Source organism: Meleagris gallopavo, chromosome 16 (genome assembly GCF_905368555.1).
Source record: "Meleagris gallopavo chromosome 16, MGAL_WU_HG_1.1, whole genome shotgun sequence".
In the NCBI taxonomy this organism is placed as follows: Eukaryota; Metazoa; Chordata; class Aves; order Galliformes; family Phasianidae; genus Meleagris; species Meleagris gallopavo.
The window spans coordinates 129,583-155,516 of record NC_139419.1 but is presented as its reverse complement, the minus strand read 5'-3'; the positions used below and the strand labels follow the sequence as shown (position 1 = coordinate 155,516).

General features: G+C 35.0%; 1 protein-coding gene across 3 annotated transcripts in view; it reads right to left on the bottom strand.

Moving 5' to 3' along the window:
- The window catches only part of SNX29 (sorting nexin 29), an 82,691-nt gene that overhangs the window by 37,316 nt on the left and 19,441 nt on the right, over positions 1-25,934 (bottom strand). For all 3 annotated transcript variants that reach the window (XR_014886824.1, XM_085237649.1, XM_085237650.1), the window contains 9 exons: positions 24,388-24,469; positions 23,861-23,943; positions 20,794-20,857; positions 19,468-19,596; positions 17,869-17,951; positions 9,331-9,437; positions 6,489-6,605; positions 5,352-5,407; positions 3,935-4,016 (listed from right to left, as the gene is read on the bottom strand). Coding sequence is in view for 2 of the 3 variants with exons in the window: in XM_085237649.1 (XP_085093775.1) it covers positions 3,935-4,016; positions 5,352-5,407; positions 6,489-6,605; positions 9,331-9,437; positions 17,869-17,951; positions 19,468-19,596; positions 20,794-20,857; positions 23,861-23,943; positions 24,388-24,469 (803 nt within the window). In the remaining variant the exon portion in view is untranslated. The remainder of the gene's footprint in view (positions 1-3,934; positions 4,017-5,351; positions 5,408-6,488; positions 6,606-9,330; positions 9,438-17,868; positions 17,952-19,467; positions 19,597-20,793; positions 20,858-23,860; positions 23,944-24,387; positions 24,470-25,934) is intronic.

Below are 25,934 nucleotides of genomic sequence, written 5' to 3'. Positions count from 1 at the left end.
GTGGTTGAGGTCCATGCTTTTTGGTGACATTTGGCAGCAACACCTCAGGGCCTGGAAAAGAGAAGGCTGCAAGGTGACCTGATCAGTATTTAAAGGGGAGCTGCAGGAAAGAAGGGGACAAATTGTTTAGCAGGGTCTGTGGTGATAGAACAATGGGAAACGGGTTCAAACTTAAAGATGGTGATTTAGGTTAGATATAAGGAAAAAGTCTTTTACAGTGAGGGTGCTGAGGCACTGGAACAGGCTGCCCAGTGTTGTGGTTGATGCCCCATCCCTGGAGACTTTCAAGGCGAGGCTGGATCAGGCCCTAGGCAACCTGATCTAGTTTTGGTGTTCCTGTTCAATGCAGGGGAGTTGGACTAGACGACCTTTAAAGGCCCCTCCCGACTCTAAAGATTCTATAATTGTAACATACTACTTAAGAATTTTACAGATAAAATCTAATTTTTAAGCAGGCTAAGCATTGTTCCCAGTAGCTTTAAGTACAGTCATAAACAGCATATCTGAAATTTACACTTATTCAAAACAAGTCTCAAACTTCACCTGTTCCAATTGGCACATTTAAGCTTCCTTTATTTATTTGACAACTTTTTCTCACAATTAGCAGTCAGTTTTTATGTCTAAGGTTCCTCAAACACTTGGAAAAATTTGAACTCCAAAATATAATGGAAACGATCTCAATAATATCAGCACGCTACAATACTGCTACCAGGAATGATGTATTACAAACAGATTTCTCGCACAGTTGATACAAAGAATTATAATTGCATTTTTATTTTCTGCCATTGGAGAAACAAATGATAAAGCAGCAAAAATAAACGGTATTATAAATAAAAGGGCTCTCATAAATGAGCTCGGCCGTTTATCTTATTTGTTACTCCCAGTCCTCATCTGTTCATTCCATACCAATAACTTGGTGAATACATTCTTCCACTATTTCAACATTGAATCGAATTCCCTGTATGAGTAGCACATGTTTTGGCAGATAAATTCATAGTGATGTTTTTGAAGCTATTCTGACTCTATATAAATTAATGCTTTCCTGATATTTATAAAATACAGAATACATATTCAGCCTGCACATGGTTTTATATCTGAACCTAGATGTAGCAACCACTTCAACTCTAAGTATTTCATCACAGAGTCATAGAATGGCCTGGGTTGCAAAGGCCCACAGTGCTCATCCAGTTCCAACCCCCTGCTGTGTGCAGGTCACCAACCAGCAGCCCAGGCTGCCCAGAGCCACATCCAGCCTGGCCTTGAATGCCTGCAGGGATGGGGCATCCACAGCCTCCTTGGGCAACCTGTTCCAGTGCCTCACCACCCTCTGGGGGAAAAACTTCCTCCTCATATCCAACCTAAACCTCCCCTGTCTCAGTTCAAAACCATTCTCCCTTGTCCTATCACTGTCCACCCTCGTAAACAGCCATTCCCCCTCCTGTTTAAATGCTCCCTACAAATCGTGGAAGGCCACAATCAAGTTTCTCTGAAGCCTTCTCTTCTCCAAGTCCAGTTCCCTCAACCTTTCCTCATAGGAGAGGTGCTCCAGCCCATAGTGAGATACACATTTGTTTCTGTACATATGCATGTCTATACTTAAAAATATAATGGATGCACACAGGCACCGAAAAATAGGATGTAGGCCTATTTTTTGGTAAACTCTTTTTTCTTCCTTCCCTTTAGTGTCAGAAAACAGTTATTTGCCTAACACACAATGATCTTAGTCATACAGAGATCAAAAATTAGCAGAAATACAATTGATATATCCTTCATAAGGACAGATCTTAACTGGTACTAAGAGCAAAGAAAAATGACAGATGTTTCGGGTCATTTCTATAAGTAGTTCTTGCTCACTTTTCTTAAAACATCTAAAGACAAAGTAGACTAAGTAGATTACTACTCAAACGAGTTCTGTGCATTTCTGTTACTAAACACAAACAACTGACGAAAGACATTTTATGTCTGTTTTACACAGTCACTTCTACCTTTTCATGTTACATATCTCTGGTACCTTTGCATTGTCAAGAGATAAAAAGAATATTCAGAAAAATGATCTGTATATTTTTCAAACAATTTTTTCATATTCAATATCATAAGCATATACTGCAGAATTAAGAAAATTCTCAAAATTGTCTTTTTGACATTGTAAAACTTCAAATATTTTAGAATCTTGCTATGATATTGGCTTTATTTTTTCCTCATTTGAGGCCCACTCAAACAGTCAGAATTCTTTGTTCTTCATTAATGATGAACGACTGATGAAATCTATTCAAAGCCACTCACCACTCTGTAGCAGCAGAACATATTTTCTAAAATCCATGAGGCTTTGGATAAAGCCCTGAAACTTTCATATTGGGAAGTATTTTTTTCAAAAAAAAAAAAAAAAAAAAAAAAAGAAACCTCATGCCAAATATCTGCGATACACATGAATTTCACATGTTCTCAAGCTTTTGAGATTTCTTCTTATAATCAAGTACAATCAAATTCTGTCCAAAAAAAAAAAAGAATCTAAATACAGGGGCTGCTCCAAAAGTAACGTCTCCTATTTTATTACATTGTCTCACAATATCAGAAGCAGATGTTGATGGCATGGCAGTAGAGGTTGAATCTTCCTGCCAATATCCCATTATATTTTATTGCCATGCAAGAGATGGCAGCAGAGGGGCAGTCTGACAAAGTATCATCTGACACGGTAACGTATATGAAGCAAAGGCATGGAACTGAATTCCTTCATGATGGAAAAATAGCTTGCACTGATATTCATCGATGATTTCAAGACATTTATAGAGACCAAACAGTGGACGTTAGCACAGTGAGGCAGTGGGTGGCACTTTCCAGCAGGGGTGACAGCAACAGATTTTGGTAAGATCAGCACATAGGCTCTTCTTTATCACCAGCCAAAATGCATAGCTAATATTGGTGACTATGTTGAAAAATAGCATTCTGTAGTTGAGAACTTTCTCTGTGTACTGATGGACAGTTGGCTGAATGAGCCAGCAGTGTGGCCAAGAAGGCCAATGGCATCCTGGCTTGGATCAGGAATGGTGTGGTGAGCAGGACTAGGGAAGTAATCCTACCCCTGTACTCAGCACTGGTGAGGCCTCACCTCAAGTACTGTGTTCAATTTTGTGCACAGAAAGGACATGGAGATGCTGGAGCAGGTTCAAAGAAGGGCAACAAGGCTTGTGCAGGGCTTGGAGAATATGCCCAATGTGGAGAAACTGAAGGAACTGGGGCTGTTTGGTCCGGGGAAAAGGAGGCTGAGGGGAGACCTCACTGCTCTCTTTGAATACCTGAAAGGTGATTGCAGTGAGAGCGGGGCTGGTCTCTTCTCACTGGTGACAGGACGAGGGGAAATGGCCTCAAGTTGTGCCAGGGTAAGTTTAGGTTGGATCTCAGGAAACACTTCTTTACAGAAAGGTTGTTAAGCACTGCAATGGGCTGCCCAGGGAGGTGGTTGAGTCACCATCCCTGGATGTGTTTAAAATCCATCTGGATGCGGTGCTCAGGGCTGTGATTTAGCAGATGGTTGTTAGTTAGGGTAATACGGTTAGGTCATGGCTGGACTCAGTGATCTGTAAGGTCTTTTCCAACCTGAGTGATTCTATGATTTTATCAAATAGTGTTACTGTGCTCTTTGGATCTGTAGTAGTTTCCACTGAAGTAAAGAGGAAGCATTACTTTTGGAATTACCTTCTACATTTCATAAGAAGTTACCAGTAAGAATAAACAAAATTTTTCAAACATCTAAGCAAAATAGTAGCAAATGTGCCCTATGTTTCAATGAAGCAGAATATCATTAAAGATATTTATTTACTTATTTTTCTTGTATGAAATATAAACTAAGATTTTATAAAAGACAAGCCATTTGGACTATCTCTAATAAAATTACACTGAGATTACTACAGCATCCACGTTAAAAAGAATTACTTACTTGATAAACATGGAATGCGTTAGCAGCTTTTCCACGCAGAAAGACTGAGGGAATCCAAACATTAATAAGAGCTCGATTTGATCTAAGTAGATAAGAGAAGTACTTAAAACAGGGAAAATAGAGAAACATGTTTATGCATTAAAATTGCAAAGTTCCTGTTGTAGTTTAAGCCAACAGGTGGCTCAACACCACAGTCATTCGTTCACCCCACCCTCCCCTTTCCCAGTGAGACAGGGAAGAGAACAGAGAAAAAAAGTAGAACTCATGGGTTGAGATAAAACTATTTACTAAGACAGAAAAACAGAGAAGGACAATAGTTATGACTATATATGAATGTTGTATATATGAATATATACAAGAAGTGATGCACAATTAATTGCTCACTGACTCCCCCCCCCCTCCCCAACCAATGCCCAACTAGCCCCCAAAGCAGTAGAAGAGAGCGAGATGAATTTCTTCCCCTCTTCAAAACTCCTTCTACATAGTATTACATAGTATAGAATAATCCTTTGGACAGTTCAAGTCAGCTGTCTTAATTCCATTTCTTCCCGGCTCCTTGGATCTTTTGCTGCGTGTAACACTGCTTAGCAGAAACTATAAACATTGGTGTGTTATCAGTGCTGTTTTTCTCGTAGAACCAAAACCAGCATCACACCAGATATCACCACACCACAGAAAAAAATACCATCCCAGAAGAAAGAAAGACAGTTCCCCAAAATTAACATAATTGGGAAAGAAAAACTGAAGCAAATAATTTGTTCTTTTTTTTTCTTTTTTTAAACAATGTAGTCAACAACATTTGATTATTTGTTTCAACAAGATCAAAATTTTGTTCCATAACACTCAACAGCAAAGATATGAGTTTATTAAAAAATAGAAGAGCATTGGATAGTTAGAGAAAAGCCATTTTCATCTACTCCCTTCACGATTAATTTCCAGGTTTCTACACTACAAAGACACCAGCTACACCATTCACAAAAAGCTAGATGCATTCATCAAAATCACACTACTTTGATAGGTGATGACTTACTGTTTTTTTTTTTTGTAGTGCTATTTGAATGCAATGAGATGAGAAGATAAGAAGGATCATCACACTATCAATCTAGCATCTATCAAAATCAAAACAATAGAAAATAGTAACTCTTTGGTGTTATTTTAGAACACTAAGTTCTAGGACACTGGATGAACATTTCAAGAAGATCTTCATGAATCTAAACTTCTTGTTTAACATCGTTAAACACTGTACCAGGACATGGACTGTACAACTCTCCACACTTTTTTCTTTTTTAAAACAATGAAGCACCACATTTTTCTGAGAATTCAGTTTTTTGAAATAACATAGTAAAGGAAATAAATCTATTTACTTGCTTATTTTTCTTTCCCATGAATGCACAAAATATGCATATCAGAAACTTACATTTCAAAGTCTGACAGACTCTGATCTTCAGATGTTTGACTCAGATCTCCAGGGACCTATATTTACATAACAGAAATCACATGCTGATTATGCTTTCTACATATAATATTTTAAGAAAATTAAAATTCAACACTCAAGTTGCAAATCCCAATAAAAACTATTATTAAGAAACAATAAAAAAATAAGCAATCATGCCACAGTAGTTTCAACATATCACACTCGCACGGTCTTTATGTTATAATTGGTCTGTGAATGAACAAATCTGGCTTTGTAAAAGGAGAGCATTTTGAATATATTTTTTTAGAATCTTAGAAACAAATATAATAGATTGAGAGTAAATTGAATTCAGCTCTTAGGAGGCTATTATAGCCACTGTCTTCTGAAAAATACATTAGAAAAAAATACTAAATTAGTGACGCTATCCATTGTTTAATTGATTGTAATTTCATAATCAGTATCTTCATTTTAAAATGTAGTTTGTAAGAAACTTTGATATGTTAAGTCCTCAGCAAATGGGAAGTTTCAACCTCTATTATCATCTCATTAACACCTGCCTCTGATGTTGGGGCCAACATAATAAAATGGGTATTACTTATGGATCAGCCCTCGAATAAGGGATTTTAGCTCATGATGCAAAGAGAGGAATAAAATTAAAGGGAGGAAAAAAAGGTGAGTATAATGACTAACGAAACAGAATAGAAATACCATATTTTCATAGAAGTTTTAAAAAACAACTGAACATAACACTGAAAATTTCATTGCCTCTAGATGCATTACAAAACTTTTGAACAGCAATTGCTGATCTCTGTAGATTAATGGATACAGGTGACCTCATATTTTGAAACCTATCAATTATTTAATGTTGTTCAACCTTTCAAAGACAGCTCAGTTAAAAAAATTAAATTAAAACCCTTATATTTGAATACTTCATGCAATTTTATTGTCTGAACATATCTGCCTTACATTCAATACCGCTGAAGAGAATGAAAGTATCAAAAATACCAAATAAGGTACTCTTGGTTGATGTTTCACCAGCTGCTATTTCTGATAAGCTAATACAGATTTTAATTCAACATGAGTAACAGTTTTGAGCTAAGTCAAGAATGATATTCCTCTATTTAATAATCCAACACTTACTGGCCCTCTCAAATCAATTAGCTCCTGTCTCATCTGGGACACAAGAGCTTCTTTAGCCATTAGAGCACGGTGCAGCCTCTCATTAAACTCAATCAATTCCCCATGCATTTCAGCCACCTGAAAAACATAATCCAGAGATAAATGTGTCGTAAGTTGAAAAAAAAATTTCTCCTATCAGAACTATTAGACTACAAAGTTGAATGAACGCTTCAGTTCTGAGATGATCTATCAGTACCAAATATACCTGGCAAGGGATTTGTAATGAATGGACAATGGTGCTTATAAGCCTTACAGAAAAGAAACATGAGCCAAAAAGAGTTTGTAGAATTATTTTCAAGACAGAAAAAAGACTCCATTTAGAAAATCCGACTGTTAGAATTTTCCAAGTAAATTATTTCTACATTCTCTATAAAAAGAGAATGTTGATGTGGACCAGAATCATAGACGGAATGCCAGGTAAGCACTCCTAAGGCATAACAAGAAAAGCTGCACTTAAGAGGAGAGGTTAAAAAACAGCAACAGGTTAGGCAGATTGGCCCTGATAGCAGGCATAGTGGACTACAGTAAGAATACAGTTAAACATTACAATTTTCAGATTACAGCAACTCTTGCAACATCTCAAAGAGCCATCAAAACTAGAATACAGAGGCTTATAGGGTAACATTAATAGGAGCAGAGTCAAATAGGATAAACCTCAATCCTCTACTTCAGCAATAACACAGAGACTTGGATTTTTGCCAAATGTCTTTAGAGTTCATACTTTTCCTTCTGGAGATAGATCACTCCACTTCCGGCTTTCCAGGCTGAGATCACAGAATAACAGAATTGCAGGGGTTGGAAGAGACATCTGGGGATCATTAAGTTCCCTGCTAAATCAGGTTTCCCTACAGTAGGTTGCTCAGGAAAGCATCCAAGCTGGTTTTGAATATGTATATGACACAATAAAATAATTCCAATAACTCTGGGTAAATTATTTTTCAAACTAGCTTAACCACTCATTCCAATTTAAAGTGTCTGGTGTTGCATTTAAGAATATTTAATACAAAGTAATATAGTATTTAAAAGAATGTAAGAATATTTAAGAATATAATAAGCTCCTCTCTGATTTATGTTACTATTAACAAAAAGTGCAGCTGATATGCTAGAGGAAAGGGATGTCATTCAGAGGGTTCTGGACAGGCTGGAGAGGTTGGCCCTTGCCAACCTCATCCAGTTCAACAAGGCTAAGTGCAAGGTCCTGCATCTGGTTCAGGGCAATCCCAAGCAGAATACAAGTTGGGCAGAGAATGGCTTGAGAGCAGCCCCAAGAAGAATTTGGGGATGTCGGTTGATGAAAGATTCAACATGAGCCAGCAATGTCCACTTGCAGCCCAGAAAGTCAAACGTATCCTGGGTTGGATCAAATGCGACCAGCAGGGAGAGGGAGGTGATTCTGCCCTTCTGCTCTGCTCTCATGAGACACAGCCTGGAGTATTACATCCATTTCTGGGGCCTCAACACAAGGAGGACATGAAGCTGTTGGAGCAGGTCCAGAGGTGGACCACAGAGATGTCAGAGTGCTGGAGCACCTCCTCCACGAGGACAGGTTGAAAGAGTTGGGGCTCTTCAGCTTGGAGAAGAGAAGGCTCTGAGGAGAGCTTATAGTGGCCTTCCAGTACCTAAAGAGGGCCTACAGGAAAGCTGGGGAAGGCAGGAAGCACCAGGATGAGGATAAATGGCTTTAAACTTGAAAATGATAGACTAAATATTAGAAAGAAATTCTGAGCGTGGTGTGACAGTGGAACAGGTTGTCCACTGATGTTGTGGATGCTCTTGCCCTGGAAGCATTGAAGGCCAGGCTGGATGAGACTTTGAGCAACATGGTATAGAGGGAAAAACCCCCTATAGCAGGAGGTTGGAACTTAATGATCTTAAAAGGTCCTTTCCAATCCAAACAATTCTATGATTCTATGATTTATTTCTATAAAAACATTCAATATTTAATAGGAGATTAGGGTATTAAATTCCATCTGGGAAGTCATTTTTATTTAAACTTCAGATGAATCCATAATCCTTCTCGTTTTTATTTTTACTTTTTTTTAGACATTAATGAATTTTATGTTACTTTACAAAAGAGAATCTTGTATTAGGAACTTTTTATAACATGATGACGTCAACTGAACTGGTAGCTTCCATCAAGAATTTCCATACTACAGTACTCCATAAGCTACATTATAAAGCTTTTTGAAAATTAAACACAATCAGAAGAGATCCAATCAGAAAGCTGTATGAATGTTTAAAAATATATATATATTTCATTATGTCCTTGGGAATCTTTAAATTTCAATTCATAATACAATGAAGCTTGTAAACAATGCACTGTAGCTTATACAATGCCTGAAAACTACTGTCTGACCACTTCATCATCAATTATAGCCTTAAGGAACTTGCTTATTAAAATCTACATAAAAGCAGTATTTCTTAATGCAGTAAAACAAATCTGTTCAAAATTGACACATGAAATCACTGTTAGGCTGAAAGATAACATAACTAAACAAGTATGTTTTTTTTTTTATTGTAAGCAATGTCACTTTTATACCAATCAATTCTAATAAAAAATATGAATGTATCTTTGAGTGTTTCAATCAATCACATGAATTGCTTTAAATTAGCTTTGAAGTTGAATGAATAAACCTGCATTTTAACAACAGAAGTCTGAAAATTAAGCTTTTAATTTTTAGAGCAAAAGTAAGAATTTTATTTTAGACTAATGGGGGGAAAAAAGCTAAAGATAGAAAACGCTTACGGCTTCAAATGCCATGTTATCATTACTATCCCTCAGAAGTTGTGCAGCATACTTTACCTCAATCAATTTTCTTTCGTAAGAGCTGGCTAGTTCCTCATTGTTTTCTACTTGCTTTTGCTCTGGAATAGTAAGTTCACCATCAGTGCTCCAAATGTTTGGCAAAACTAAAACAAAGAGATACCTCAAATTAAAAACATTAAATTACATAAGCATTGAAGACAAACTTCATAGAAGCAGTTCTAAAAGAAACCGTTCTTAGAGGTATCAAAATTGGATGTAATATTAAACAATATTACAAATACTACAATGAAATGCTGCAGGGAACCTTCTTGTATGCACTATTTACACAAGTTCTCTAATTAAAAGGAAAAAAAAAGAAGCTAGAAAAATCTAGCTATTTTGTGACTATAGCTAAACAGATAGCAACTCCAGCTCCTAACAATACCCTTTGAAAACTAAGCTTATGTTTTGTTTTTCTTTTTTGTAATTACTCTTCCAAAACATCATTTCATATTTCATTTCTGTGCAACTATTCTGTGTAACATCATAGAAATTACAGATCACAGGATTGAGAAATGACATTTCAAACTTGATGTGACATTTCATCCCTTTGCATACAGCAGAATCAGCTGTATTTATTTTATTCCTCACAGTTACCTGTCTAATTTATTCTTAGAAACTTTCAATAAAGGAGATTTCATGCTTCTGTGCACAATTTATTTGAATGCAAGTATTCTTCTCAGAAAAGGTTTTCTTGATAGTTAATCAAACTTGCTCCAACTGCCATTTAAGCCCATTACTTCCCATCCACAGTGAATGAAAACTGGTTTATTCTATTCCAGTTCCTAGCTACCACTTACAAATTTGAAGATCACTTGAAGGTCTAAGTAAGTCTCCTCCAAATTACACAAACTCCAACTCAACTTACCTTCACAGATCATGAAATTCCAGAAAGAAACAAGTCTGCAAATGTAAACTAAATAAGTCCTAATAGGAGAGAGGTTTAATAATTCTTTTATTATCTTCCAAGATCTAGACTACACATACAATCATGATAAAGTACGTAGAAGACACCATAATTCGTCTCAATACTGTCTAGCCTGGAAAATGACTTCAGCTTCAAATAATATGTATATGTTCAGAAATCAGTTTGCATTTGAAGTGAATTTTGAAAGCTATTTTAAGATCTAATTCTTGTAAATCTTTCTTGAAGTTCTTTGAACAGAAACTTCTAAGACCAGCATTTCATATCAGCATAAAATTTGATTATAGATCTTTCTTAAACAACAACTCTGCATAAGACTTGCACAATTTGATAAAAGCTGTCTCTGCACAGTCACTATTCCCTTTATGTTTTTACATCTCTCATTTGCAAAAAAACACAGGACTACAGCAATGACACATCATATTTTATCATAGCTACTTTTACACTTTACTCAAAGTAAACAAAAACCAAAGGCAGCAAGAAAGCTAATACGACAGGCAAAGACAGAAGAAGAGGCATAAGAAGCTAAGATCAATTTTACCAAAGAAAAGCGTGCATTACTTCATAACAAAGCCTCTAATTTATCACAGTTTCTCCAAACCAACATTTATTAACTGCAATCTTGTGGCTATTGAGAACAATGACAATCACAAAGGCTAGTAAGTGACTGTTAATCATATACTATGCTTCCCTTATTTGTCCACTACCAGCACAGAGAGAACCCATTGGATAATTTTATCACAGAATATCTTTTCTACAGATAATTTTGTTAAATACAGTATCACAGAATGGCCAAGGTTGAAGGGACCTCAAGGATCATGAATCTCCAACCCCCCTGCCACATGCAGGGCCACCAGCCTCCCCATTTAATACCAGACCAGGCTGCCCAAGGCCCCATCCAACCTGGCCTTGAACACCTCCAGGGACGGGGCATCCACAGCCTCTCTGGGCAGCTGTTCCAGCACCTCACCGCTCTCTCTCTCTAAAGAACTTCCCCCTGACATCCAACCTCAATCTGCCCTCCCTCAACTTCAAACCATTTCCCCTTGCCTTGCTGTTATCAACCCTTTCCAAGAGCTCACTCCCTTCCTGTTTTTAGGCTCCCTTTAGGTACTGAAAGGCTGCAATGAGGTCACCCCCAGCCTTCTTTTCTCCAGGCTGAACAAGCCCAGCTCCCTCAGCCAGTCTATGTAGGGGAGGTGCTCCAGTCCCCTGATCACCTTCGTGGCTCTCCTCTGGACCCTCTCCAACAGCTCCCTGTCTTTCTTGTACTGGGGGCTCCAGACCTGCACACAGTACTCCAGTTAACGTGCTTGTTCTCTCAAATTCACTTACTAAGTATCTGGACTGCTTTGCACGTAGTCATGTTTCACTTTTATGCTTTGATATTTAAAAATAAAAATAAAAAAAAAATCAGAAAGCTGTAGGTCTCTAAACTGGAATTTTCCAAGTAGCTCAAAGTTTAAGGCAGTATTTTCTTTTACTGTTTACTTCAATTTTCATATTCTTTTATTTAATAGCCAGAAGTTACTAACAATAAATCAAAACCTTCTGTAATGATCAGAATTCCAATGTTTAATGCCTGACTCTTTCAGAAAGTGGTTCTACCAATAAATGGGTTTAGTGGTTCATAAAGGTTAGTAGGTAATGTCTTCGTTAATTTTTAATTAAAGACGGAAACAAAATGGTGATCTTTTGTATGTAAAGCATGCAAAACTATACAAGAACCTAACAGTCCTCTATAAGTATCTGATTTTACAAGCTATAAATTGGCTTTACATTCAGGTTACCCTTTAATCGAGATTGAAACTGAAGTTACTCATTTGTTCAAGCACTGCTCATTAACAGGTGCTTCCCTGATTTAGATTTTTAACAGTAAGTTTGGTTCACAAGGGACACAAACATATTGTAGTTCCAGCATCTGGTATTGTCTATAAACATATAAGTGTGATGGTGCAGTCCTTGCCTGCCCTCCCCTCACCCCCCCAAACCAGCCTGGTGCACAGAGGTGCACCAGTGACGTGGTGGCACCTTGCCAACAGATCCTGAGTAAGTGATATATTGTTCTTAAGCTATACTAACTTCACTAAGATTTTATTTTAAATTCATCATGCAGCCCCTACCCTCCATGTAGCAAATAGTCAAGAATATCTAGCCATTTCAAATCTTGTTAAGTCGCTGTTATCATTATAAATAGATATAACATGGTAATTTGAACAATCTATACATATCCTTCTGCCTTCCTCTTACAAAGAAAGCATGCAGTGCTTTTGTCTCCTTCCTCCATGACAAAAAGGAAGAATATACTTATTTCTACACAATGATAGTATTTGGTCAGTACAGGAACACGTCATTTTGCTGTTTGAACTAACAAAGTTTATAACACTTGCTCATACTGAAATACGACACACAAATAGAACATCTAGATTTCGATAGAACAATTATTATAAGTATATATTTTTTTCATTTTACTTTCTTATTTTAAAGTTCTTCTGACACCAATGCAGCATAAGTACAGTTAGTAGAAGGTCTCACATAAAATACAACTCCGATAACGTGAACAGCTTTTGAAAGATGAAGAAAGTAAGACACCAGATGGCATGGCATAACTCAAGATTAATTTTGTTTCTTCATTAGACTGTGCTTTCCAAGCCATGTTATTCCTTGTTTTCCTGCAAACACAATATTATTTGCAAGCTGCTGTCTGCATCTTCCAATTTAGATTAGTAGACAATTTACTTGGTGCCCTTTTTGAAATTAAGGTTACTATAATTTTTAATTTGAAATTTCTTTATTGCCCAAATTTTCCATGATTCTGTCACATCAATTCACTAAATAAAAAAAAGTGATCTCTTCATACTTCTTCCACTTTTATTAAACATGAGAAACAAACTACTAGCAATAAAGAACTCCCATTGCTCCTGTCATCATTTAAGAAAGTAGTAACTCAACTTTGTGTGGTGAAATCTTAATAGGCTATTCTGTTCACAGCATTTAAAAAGTAGTCATGCGTTGAAAAACAAAAAAGAAAGATTTAACTTACGTGATCAGGGTATGCTTTTCATACAAAAGCACTTCAACATGAGCAATTCTAGGCAATGCTACCTGCACCACAAGGTAGAAAGACCACACAGGCCACATGGCATTAATTGCCACCATTATTAACAAGTCCACATGTTCTTCCATACGGACAAGATACCCAATGAATTTTGTTTTAAAAATTTGCAAAAGATGTACTATATGCTACAAGTTTCTAATTATAGTTTACAATAGTGTTTTATTCTCAGAAATCACCTTTGATTTTAAAACTGATTTTTCCTGAAATCATAATAAAAAAAACTATATACAACCTTTGGTCAAAAAAAAAAAAAAAAAAAAGCACAAATGCAATTAAAGCATTTCAGGGTTTTCCTCCCGACACCCACATTTTACAAAACCTTCTCAAGAAGGTTAGTCACTTAGCTTCAAGTGTCTGTTTGGATAAGTGAGCACAACACAAAACTCCTTAAATAAACAGAATGTAGAATTATTACATCTCAGCAGGTTTAAAAAGTGGTAGACATTTAGATCCTAATGATGGCTGAGAAATCAAGATTACAATTTATTTAATGCTTAAATATCAATAATCAATCTGGTCTACAGTAATTTTCACTCACTTTGAAAGCTGGTATGCTATTCTGAACTAAACACAGTTCTAAAGTTTGTACATTATATTTATAAACATATTTTTTTAAAAAAAGAGAACATTCAGCAAGTCATCTCAAGAGAAGCTATCATGCTGACTTATATTTAGTTTTAGGAATCTATTTGCTACAATTGGAAAGATTAACACAGTGGAAGGGCAATACATGAATGAAACAGCAAAGGGACCAGTGCAAATAGGAGAGTATTTCAAAGGAAAAGTAAAGGCGCTCACCCATCTCCAAAGTCCTAGGCTCGTAGAAAGGACTCCACAATGGAGAGATCTCCAACCAGAGATCCTTCCATATTGGCAGTCAGCCGTTAAATAGCATCTAACAGAGATGAAGCCAGGCTGCACCCCTTCCAGTCGCAAAGCTAAACTGCCTTCACCTGTGCTCCCAGGCCTGACTGGATCCTTTCCCAATCAGTGGTTCAGGCCATGACTCAATAGTTTCCATACACTATTAAAAGCTTTCATCAATAGCATCTGACCTAATTTATTGTATAACTATGTAGACTCTTTTCTATTTATGGTTAAAAAAAAATAATTACTGTAGAAGCTGAATTTATTTTGAGCCTTTCAAAATAGTTTCACAAATTTCTAAACATATAGCATTCTAAAATCTGCAATATATGTAAGAAGACTTTAGTTCTGATATCATTTGGAAGATAAATCATCATTGAAATTACTTATTATGATAACATAATGTAGTATTGAAATTAGATGTATGAAACAGTTTAGTTATCCCCGATGAGCACAATTTCCTAACACTCCAGAAAAGATTATGGCTGAGTATTTTTTAAGTTTAAACAAACAGAATTCCACTTCCCTGTAAGGCTAAAGTAAAAAAAAAAAACTTAATCTATGACTATATGGATTAATATATAAGAAACAGAAAAGAGTTACAACTTAAAATGACAAAAGCAGAGTTTCTTCATCCTATTTTTAGCAATTGTCACAGTCGAAGAACACAGCAACAAAACAGATCTTGCAAATGCACTGTTGTCCTTTAAACACATGAGCTAATTAAGAACAAGACAAGTGTTATGGTCACTTCAAATTATACTATAATTAGAATTCAAAAATTTGAATTAAGTTATACATTGATGTATGTGTTGGAAAGTACAAATAGCACTTTCTAGTAATGCAAACGTTCTTAATTATCAAAGGCAATAGCTGACGAATTAATGCAAGAGATATTGCAAGGTAAGTATGTTGAATAAAATAGTTACTACACATCGTTCTTGAAGGAGAGTATAGCAAATCTGCATTCACAAATAACAATCCTATCATCTAGCTATTTTTAGATGGCAGTTTTGTTTTTTTGGTTTTTTTTGTTTTTTTTTTTTTTTTTTTTTTTAATCGATCTCACTTTCTTAAGACAGTGCAAGTTCATTTTTTATTAGTTGGCAATATTTGTTTTTTTAACATAAATATTCACATAGTCTAATCAACAAGCCCTGTTAATCAACTTCTTCATTAAAGAACAAGGGTCAACTTAAGAGTGATTAAAGCAGAAGAAAACAACTAAAAGATGCCTTCTGTTGTCCAGCAATAATCTGAACACAGCATAAGGCCTAAGAGTTCAAAGAAACCACTGAACCTTAAAAAAATAAAATAAAATAAAATGGGACAGTGAGATTGCCAAAAGAGAAAGGACTTATGCATTGTTCCAAACTAAAGTGAGAGATTCTCAAACTTTATATAAGATCAAAGCAGTGTTTGCAGTTTCAAGATAGCTGACTGTCTCTGAGAAACAGTAATTATAACATACATACTTCACATAAGTACTTTCTTCATTAAGCTTCAGTTACAATTTACTGAGTTTCTAGATGTAATTCTGGTGCTGTAAAAATGCCATATATTCCATATATTTCCTTATATTCAAATAAAACCTTGTTTTCTGCCGCCACAATTAAACGTATGAACATTTATCACATTGGATGGCAAACAACGAAAACTTCTGGAAGTCTTGAAACTGTGACTGCCAAAAGCCAAATATTTTGAAGAGGAAGCTGGAGATTAGAGAGTTAGTTTTACCTGTCCCAGAAGATGCTTTCCAGCTTGGATCCAATTTGCCAACTGTGTGTAAGCTTTTTTCAGTATAACCAATTTTAAAAGATACAAAGCTGATTCATAAGTCCTGTGATCATGATCACTAAACAAAACATAACACACTAAATTTCTAACTGGTCCTATGATTTTTGTTCATATTTGTGTTTTGTTCAGAATATTGTTTATTCAGATGACTGACAATACAGGATCTCTGGTCACAAAAGCCAAAAAATAACTTGTTTCGTACAGTAACTTCTTAACACTTTTCTATCTCCACATTATTAAATGTACACTGTTTTCTACTTCTCACGAAGCAGAAGAACTTGTGTTGACTATATTCCACTTCACTGATCAATATTTGTAATTTCTTCTCTAAGTATGTTAGTACTCAGGCATTATTTACATGTGTAGGTACTCTTATGAGTTAGAAGTCCCAATATTACTAAAAAATTCACATAAATCACCAATGGCAGAAAAAAATACTCAGTTATACAAAAAAAAGAATATGTGAAATTTAGAATGTAAGACAAGTTATAATAAACAATGCACAAGTGACACAGCTGAAATTTATTTTGGTCACTAATGATAAGTATTACAGGCAATTACTATGAGTAGATTAAATATCCGTTGAGTATAAAGCATACATTTAGTCTTAGAAATGCTGGTAGTGTTCCACCTCCCTTCTTCAAGAAAATCTGACCAACCTACTCAGTTTCTATTCTTATCATTCACTAATTTGCACAGTTTAAACAAGGCAGTATATAGTTAGCCAAGGAATTTTTAATCTTTTTTTTTTCCTAGACTCATCATGCAAATTGTCAGTACTTAATGAAGGATAATTTCTTCCATTATAAGAAGAGATGTTCTTTGTGAATAATTCTTAAACCACAACATTACAGCAGCGTCAGAAGTAAAAGTCCATTCTTACAAACAACAATCCTTTTAAAGATTAATGGAATTTTTGAAGAACAACTGTGCTTACAAGCCCTTAGGAACACAATTTATGTAGTATTCATTCATATAGTCATCTGTATGACCATCACACTGACAATTAGAAAAAAAAAACAGCCAGTTTCTGAAGAGCCACCTACTTCCTCTCTCAAAACATCTTCTGTATATGGCAGTCCCACCAGAAGATGGCTCAAAATTACTACTCTAAGTCACTTTGTTAGGGACTCTTCTGTCCCCAGTGATCACAAAAGAAGAGGGTTACACTGTCAATTACTTGACTCGTTATCCTTCATATAAAATATTTGCTTATTAGAGTCAATGCACCCTAGCCAAAAAAAAAAAAAAAAAAAAGAAATATTTGGTCTATACAATCATAGAATGGTTTGGGTTGAAAGGGATCTTCAAGATCATCCAGGTCCTCCCCCTCCCCACGGTGCTGTAGACAGGGACACCTCCCTCTAGACCACATTGCTCAAAGTCCCATCCAGCACAACCTGAAAAGCTTCCAGGGAGGGGACATTCACAACCTTACTGGACAACCTGTCTCACCACCCTCATAGTCTAAACTTACCCTCTTCAAGTTTAAAGTCATTTACCCTCGTCCTGCCGTTACCTGCCTTTACAAAAAGTCCTTCCGCAGCATTCCTGTAGGCCCCCTTACCTGCTGCTTATTGATCTGGACTTGCACAGTACTGGGTAGCGCGTTATGCACTGCAGTTCATTTCAAGATCAAACAGAAAAAAAATGCAGATGCATATAAAGAAGACTTACGGCTATTCACTGCCTATTCTTCCATTGTAGGTCTTTATACAGGTCCGGGGGCAACTTCCATCACTTGGTTATTAATTATGCCTCCCATAAATTCTGTCTCAATGGCAGAATTGTGGGCATGGATTTTTATTTTTTTTTCCTTTATCCTTACCTTCCACTGCTTGACCTTCTCTTCTGAGCATCTGGACAGCTCCTACATACTTCTTAAGTTGCACTTTTAGCACTTCATTTTCTCTGTTGATAAAAAGAATAGCATAAGAAAAGATTACTGTTTTCTCAAAATAGAAGACCATTTCAGAGGAAACAAATATACCAGCTGTGATTCACTTAGCTTGTTATCAAGATTAAAACAAAACAAAACATTTACACATTAAATAATATGTCTACAGACAAAGTACCAGGCAAATTTTTTTCTAGTATATCTGTAAGTAACTATGAAACTCTAGATAGATAACACACAGACTACAGAAAACTGAAAACAGTTTACACACAAAGGTGCACTTTTATTTATGGGAATTTAGTTAAGAAAGAGAACTCTTCAGAAGCACATGCAAATACGTTTCTTGGACCTTATTATATATGTTGGCCCAATATATATGCTTAAGCTGCTGTTGTGTGCAATATAATTAAGATTTGCAATCCAAAATTAAATTAAATATCACATTGTTTTCCAGATTATGCCATTGTTAGCAACTTCCAAAAACAGAAGAATAATCAATTTAACTGCCTTGAAGCTTATATATTATTAGCCACAATTAGGCAGCTGTAGGAAGTTCCATGAATGCTTGCGAAAGAACTTCTTCAAGGTAAGGGCAATGGAACACTGGAACAAGTTGCCCAGAGAGGTTGAAAAACATTTATTCATAGCAGTGCTCTCAAGCCAATATAACAAACCCCAAAGACAAGTAGCATATTTGCTACAGGACAACAGAAATTCCTTTTTTCCCCAATTCTGAAAAGGCAAATAATTGATTTATAATAGCACTATATATATATATATATATATATATATATATATATGTAAGTATGTATGTATGTATACACACACACACACACACATACGTACACACACATACGTACACACACGTATATATAATTTGTAAGAAATTACACTATAATGTTGAAAAATCTCATAGGAAATCATGCTTTTTGCCATAAATAATTAAAAACAATTATGACATTTTCACACCTGATTTCAAAATTAAGCATCAAGGGAAATAGTAAATTATGGAAGATGACAAGAAGATTAATCTGCCTATCTGTATGACATCAATTTGCTAATAGGACAAAAATAAGAGAAAAAGATACTGGTTTTATTTTGTTTTTAATAATGAGGACTGTTTGTTGCTGGTTTATTTTGTTAATGCTGGAAAACAATGGATTGGATTAAATCATATATGTCTTTGGAGGTTGTTGGTTTGTTTTTTGTTTTTTTGTTTTTTTGGTTTTTTTTTGGTATTATTGCTCTTTTTCAGTATTTCTTAAATGATGCCCAGAGTACAAATTATTCGGAATATAAAAATTCTAAGGAATACTTGCATACTTCTTGCCTCGCAATTAAACATCACAGATACTTTATCCCCTGTTGTTCTTCCAAGATCCCTTAGCAGCACTGGGTAGACTCATTACCTAACCACCCAACCAGCCACTATTTCTGCAGCTTTTATTTCTTACTATTAGTTTAATTCCTATTTTAGAATTACTTTCTAATTGTTGCTATTACTTTTACGACTGTTCTAATGTTTCTCACCGTGCCAAGGCTTGGACTTTAGTGGCATGTCGCTCTTCCTGTTCTGCTACCTTCCTTCTCCAGTTGTCCATTTCCTGCCTCAGTGCTGCAGAATGCTCCATCTCACCATCAAGCAGATTTCTAAGGGACCTGGAAGATGGCAGCAGCATCTGTTAGGAAACTGTAAAGTTACTAATTAGAGGATACTCTACTAATCACAGAGTATGTTGTTTGTGTTGTTTGAATGATACCATTAACATCACGTCACCCTAAAATTTCATTATTCAGTGTAAAAAAATTTATCCAGTTTGATTATAGAAAGACATGAAAAACTGCAACAAAAAAATATCCAATCAAAACCAGTTGTAAATGCTTATTATTACATTTGTATTAATCCCATAAACACGCACAATCTATTACCATATCTACTGTACTATCATACACACAAAAATTTACTACAATAGAACATTACTTATAACCTGGTTTCTGTGCTCCAGTGAAAGCTCCTACTTCCCAGAAATAATCTAAAAGAAATTTGTTTATTAGCCACAGAAGGAGACAAATAGGATACTGTCATGCACCTCTGTGTGAAAACCTTGATGAGCTAAGAAGGGTTAACATTATGTGAAACCCAAAGCATCTTGGTCCTTCAGACAAAACACATTAAGTTGAATGGAGCAAGTTTGCAATTATAGGAGTGAAGAGGCGAAGAGTCTCAACCTTAAAAGCAACATTTAATTAAAATATCTAGAGTAACACATAACGAGTAACAATAATCTCCAATATATTTTTACTTTTATTTATTTCACCATATGTTTCAATATATTAAGTAAATTAGGTTTGTGAGTATGTTGAATGAACAACATATTTTTACATTTACATCGTTATTTTGCCCCAAGTGAACGTACAGACATTCATGTATGAAAGTCACTTCCAATGCAACGTTGTTAGTGGTCCTATATCATTTCTGCACTGGAAGGGAAAAAAAAAAAAACAACCAACTTTGAAAATTTGCATAAATATAAACTTTAACTCATTCAGAAAGTCTTATGACATCGTAAGACTCTTTTGCCTATAAGTTTTGATTTCAAAAACCTACAACTAGCAAAACCTCCCAAAGATACCTATATGTGATTTGAATTCAAAGGAAAAAAACTGTGAACAGTTGAATATCGATTCCATAGTTGAATGTTGAAGTACTAAGCTTACCTTTCAAATAAAAATAATATTTACATCATAAAGATGACAGATTACACACAGCTTTATGTAACAGAACATCCTACATTAAAGAAACTGAATGACAACAGGTTTTTGAAATTATATAACACTTTTTGACTGGAAAATTACCTATTCTGTTCTTCCAGTTCATCCTTTCTATTCATCATGGCCAGAATAGCTTGACGAAGTTCATCTAAAAATGAAAAAGAAGAAAAGGGGAAGGGGAATGGGAATGATTTTTGCACATTTAAGATCTAACAGTCATGTATGTGGAGGTGCTACTTCAGCAGCACACTTAGGATGATGTCAAAATCACTTGCTACTCAACAAAGCACCTAACAATTCTCTTGACCTCATCAACCATTTGAAAACTGTATTATTTAACATAGTATCAGAAGTATCGATCAAATCAAATTAATCTCTATTTGGTTTTAATATAAACACAGGTTTGTCTGTAGTAAGGCTGTTTTAATCACAGTCAGATGAGGCATCTTAAGATATAATGCAGCACCTTTTCACTGTATTAATGAAATACATTATTACTTGCTAACCTTCTTTAAATTGCTTGCTTGCTTTGCTACAAAACCTGACACAGTCATCTAAGTATTACAATGAGACCAGAGTAGAGATGACATCATTGTTTTCTCATGGCATTTCTTCTCAAGCTCAGTCTACTGTTTTAAAGATGATAGAATTTCTGATTCTATTTCCTATTAGAGAAACCTTATTTCCTATAAATAACTTCAAAAATAATTTACCTTCTAATATCAAGACAAAAAAATTAAGAAAATTTCTTTGAACTTGTAAGAAATATCATCTTCAGCTGCACTAGCATTTCAAGGGAGATCTTCTGTTTCAGTGTGGAGATAAAACTTAAGAATCATCTTTCTGTACACAAGTCAGTATTTCACATGCATTCTTCCAAGTTATGATTAATGTTGATACCAGAGTAGCTTTTCTGTACTGTAAAGAAAAGTGTCAGCTCAAAGCCATGCAACTTGGAATCCTGCTGCTACCACAAAGGTTTTGCAATCTAACTGTACAGCTGTACTACTACTAATTCCTTTAAATCTACAGAAAGAAATATTACAGCTTAATCATCTAAACTAAATGGATTTTGACTTTCAGATCTTGTACAAATCCACAAAATAGAGCAGCCCTTCAAAGATTTGAACGGCTTCTAGCAAACACCTGAATACATACACAGTTTCTCATAACATCTGTTTTGTTGCGTTGCTTTTTTATTCTGCTTATCAGGAGTGAGAAAAAGGCTAGTTCTATTCAAGCAAATCTGAAAGGAAACAGGAAAAGAAGAAGGAAAAAAACAACTTATTTCAAGCTTTATCTTCAGAATTAAGAAGTACAAAAGCCTATAGTCGCTGGAGACCTCACAGCTTTGTTCAATGCACTACTGCAGTTAATTTTTCTTTATTGTTGTGTTAGAATTAGTTTCTATACAACCAAGCTATACGCTTCTCCATTTAATAAGACTTCTACTAATTGCAACAAAGAAAAAGAACTTCAGTGTCTGGGTTTGTCATAGCACTGAATTGTTCCTGTATGGTAAATCCACATCCAGTAGCAACAAACCTGAAAAAAGTATTTTGTTCAACATATTTAGAAACAGCTCTTAGCTCTTACAAAAGTATTAACTTGTAAGAAGAGGCAGTTGAATTTTTATTATAATGATAATTATCTACAAATAGTTCCACTGGCTTCAGAGGTTGACATCTTTTTCCTGTTTGCTCCCCCAAAACCTTCTGTAGAATAAAAACTTAATGTTTCCATCTATGCTTCTTCTGATACTGTGGTTCATTTCATTTAGAAATTGTTAAATATCAAGAATTGAAAATCTCAAAATTTATTTTGTATTTGATGGTTGTCTCAATTACACATATGCACTATCTAAGCAACTGAAAAGAGACCAACTGTGGCCCCTGCTGGTATCTATTAAGCAATAAATCAATGAAGTGCAATAAAAGCAGGAAGTTTCCCATTAACACTCTATTACTGGGAGGGAAAAAAAAAAAAAAAAAAAAAAAAAAGGCAGCTAAAACAAATTAGAAAAGAAGGATTAGACTGTAATAATAATAAACATAAGTATACATTGACCAAAGCATCACAGTAACTATCAACAGTGATGCCACCTATATACATCTTCAACTATGTGACTTCAAAGTCCCAAACTAGATTCCCACTTCAAAAAGCACATTGCAAGAAAGGATTTTTTGGCTTTCTAAAGCTCACTAAAGTAGATCTATTCTAAAGCATGAAACAAAATCCAATAAAAATGCATGGCCCACCTCCTTTAGCATCAACATTAAATTAGAATACATTATTAAAATATTGTAGTGTTCATTCATTTTGATTATTCATAAATCAATTTCACACATGAATGTTGCCGCCATCACTTCTGTATTCCTACATGTTATCATTTAAAATTTGGACATAGTTTAAAAAAAAAAAAAAAAAAACATACACATAACCCAGAGTTTCAGAAACAAAGCCACATCCACCAGTTCAATTACAAAACTTTCTGTACAGAGAGAAGAAATAAAACTATTCTTGTGCATGTATTTAGACAGTGAGACAGTTTAAGAACTAATTCTTCATTCTACAAGTTTATGTTTAAAGAAGGTTTAAAGATGAGGTAAATAGACTTGCAGAAGTACTGGACGTCTCTTTCTTACAGCAAAGGCTACTTTATCCCATCGAGCACGATTCTTAACACTATTGAAAATAAGACCTCAATCATATCAATAGAATTTCTATTTATGAAAGCACATATTTATATTTAGGACAGAATTTCCATATTAAAACCACATACTGAGTATAGAAGGAGTTCTGGATGTTTTCTTGACCTATTAGGCCTTACAAAAAGCACACCAAATAAGATCATATCAGAAACAACTGTTAGCACTTTTGCAACTTGCAGAAATTTAAAGACACTGATCAAATCATTACCATTCTTTTAACAATCCACAACTAGGGTATTTACAGCAGTTCTGTGGAAAGAGAGGCATCTGCAATGAACCTGGTATTGCCAAATTAACTATTTTAGAGCAGCCATTGTGACCAGCATATAAGAAATGAATCCTCTACAAACAGATGTTACTGAAATGAAAATAGAAATGAAGAATTACGGGACTTAAAAAAATTAATTCCTTTAATCTAGATCCATCAAGGAAGTACTTACTAATTGTCATGGATTCGGGCATAGTGGCTGAAGGCAACATATTGCTTAAAGTATTCACTTGAGCAGGAGGACTGACTTCCACTCTAGTTACAAAAGTACAATGTCATCAATAAATGTAAATAAAATCCTGCATTCAAAACTTTAGAAAAAAGAAACTAGAATTCTCATCAACTATTCAAAACATAATCATGCACATAAAACAACCCATATTCAACTACCTTACGTTCAACTCTTGTTTAAGATATGCTTTGTCTGATTTAAGAGCACAGGCAACAAAGGCTCAAATCAACAAGTCACAAAAAGCTTGGTTAAGATACCCGAACAACATAAAACCTATTTTGTACTTCCAAACATTTCCAAGATTAGCCTAACAAACAGTTTGCCTTCCACTGCTGAATGGCTACCTGTTAGACAACCATAGTAAGCTGGCAGCTATCTATAGGTTGCAGGTGTAGTGGTTTTTTAGTGTTGTTTTTTTTTTTTTTTTTTTTTTTTCTTTCCCCTAACAAGACGTATTTGACACATACCTGTAGGAAAGATCAGATCTTCTTGGAAACAGTTCTACTGCATCAACAACATTTTCATGCCCCCCTCCATTCTCCAATTTATCTAAAGCAGAATGCATATATAAGCTTTCTTGAATTAACAGTATTTTAAAAATAAAATCAAAACCAAAAAGAAAATAGTCACATTGATATTTAACATCGATAACAATGCAGTAAAGTTATGAAGAAATTTTTTATTGAACTTATTTTTACAAGTCCCAGGAGTTTAACATCTGACATCTGATACTCATTACAAATCTGCTTTGTGACTTGCAGGAATGGAATTTGTAGTTAGTCCCCAGCATCTGAAACCTTGCAAAGGTGCCATTCCTTTGTATGTTCCCAACAGAGTATCATGGCTTTTCTTCAACTTTTTTTCCTCTTTTTTTTTTTTTTTTCTTTTTCTTTTTCTTTTTTTTTTTGACATTTGGTACATACACCTATGAACCAAATATCAGAAATCAGGTATTTCTCAGAAAAGCGTGGATAATACACATCTGTCCACAGATCCACAACTTTCAGTATCGAAACATATACATCATTGGGCCTGCCACGATGGTAGGTCATTTGAAAGGAAACAAACACCACCATCCTCCTCCTAAGAACGTATTAAGAAAAACATAAATAAATAAATAAATAAACCTACATATGCATGTATGTTTCTGCACCTCAGTGTGTAAGGTTTACAAAGATACCACAAAGCAATCCTGAATCCTTCCAGAAAACTGATTTTTGACTCTGGCTCTCTCATCTCTAATTATGTGGAAATATGATATGTCCTGACACATCTCTGAGGCATAACAGCAGACTCTGAAAACTCATTTGAACAAATAACACTGTTATATATTTGAAATATATATATATTTTGTGGGAAAATTAGAAAAAAATGAAGCACTTTATTTTTTTTCTGAGTCTCTGGCATCTTTTAAGAAGTACAAATCCTAGAATACTGCAGAGGGCAGCAGAGCATTATTTTATGAATCATTTTTATCTCATAACATAGAAGAAAATCACACTTTTTCCACAGCTGTTCAGTTAACTCTCAGAACAAATGATGCAAATCCAAAAAGCATTCAATATTTTACCATTAAAATAGATTATTTGAATGCCACTGGGAAGTTATTATTGGTCTCTGAAAGGAGAATGCATACTCAAAGTTTATAGAAGGCAATGTTTTATAAACAGCTAGCAAATATCAACTCCATACATTTCTGAGGAAGTTGTTTGTTTGTTTGTTTGTTTTTTGACTCTACCTCTACCCATTCTCATTGCTTTCTTCAAGATCTGGTCTTCAAGATATGGTCCACACCATTCTTTAAATGCAGTACCCAAAAGTGCAGAGGCCACCAGAGCATAAACTTACAAGTGACTCTTTCATTTAAGCATCTCAGCATGAAAACGTGCTTTCAGTGCAGAATCACAACACTGCTAATTCATTATAGACTTGTAACCCACTATAACTCCCATAACTTTTTCCAAATAAGTATTTCCTAGCCAATCACTCCCCATCCTGTTTATACAGAGATAAC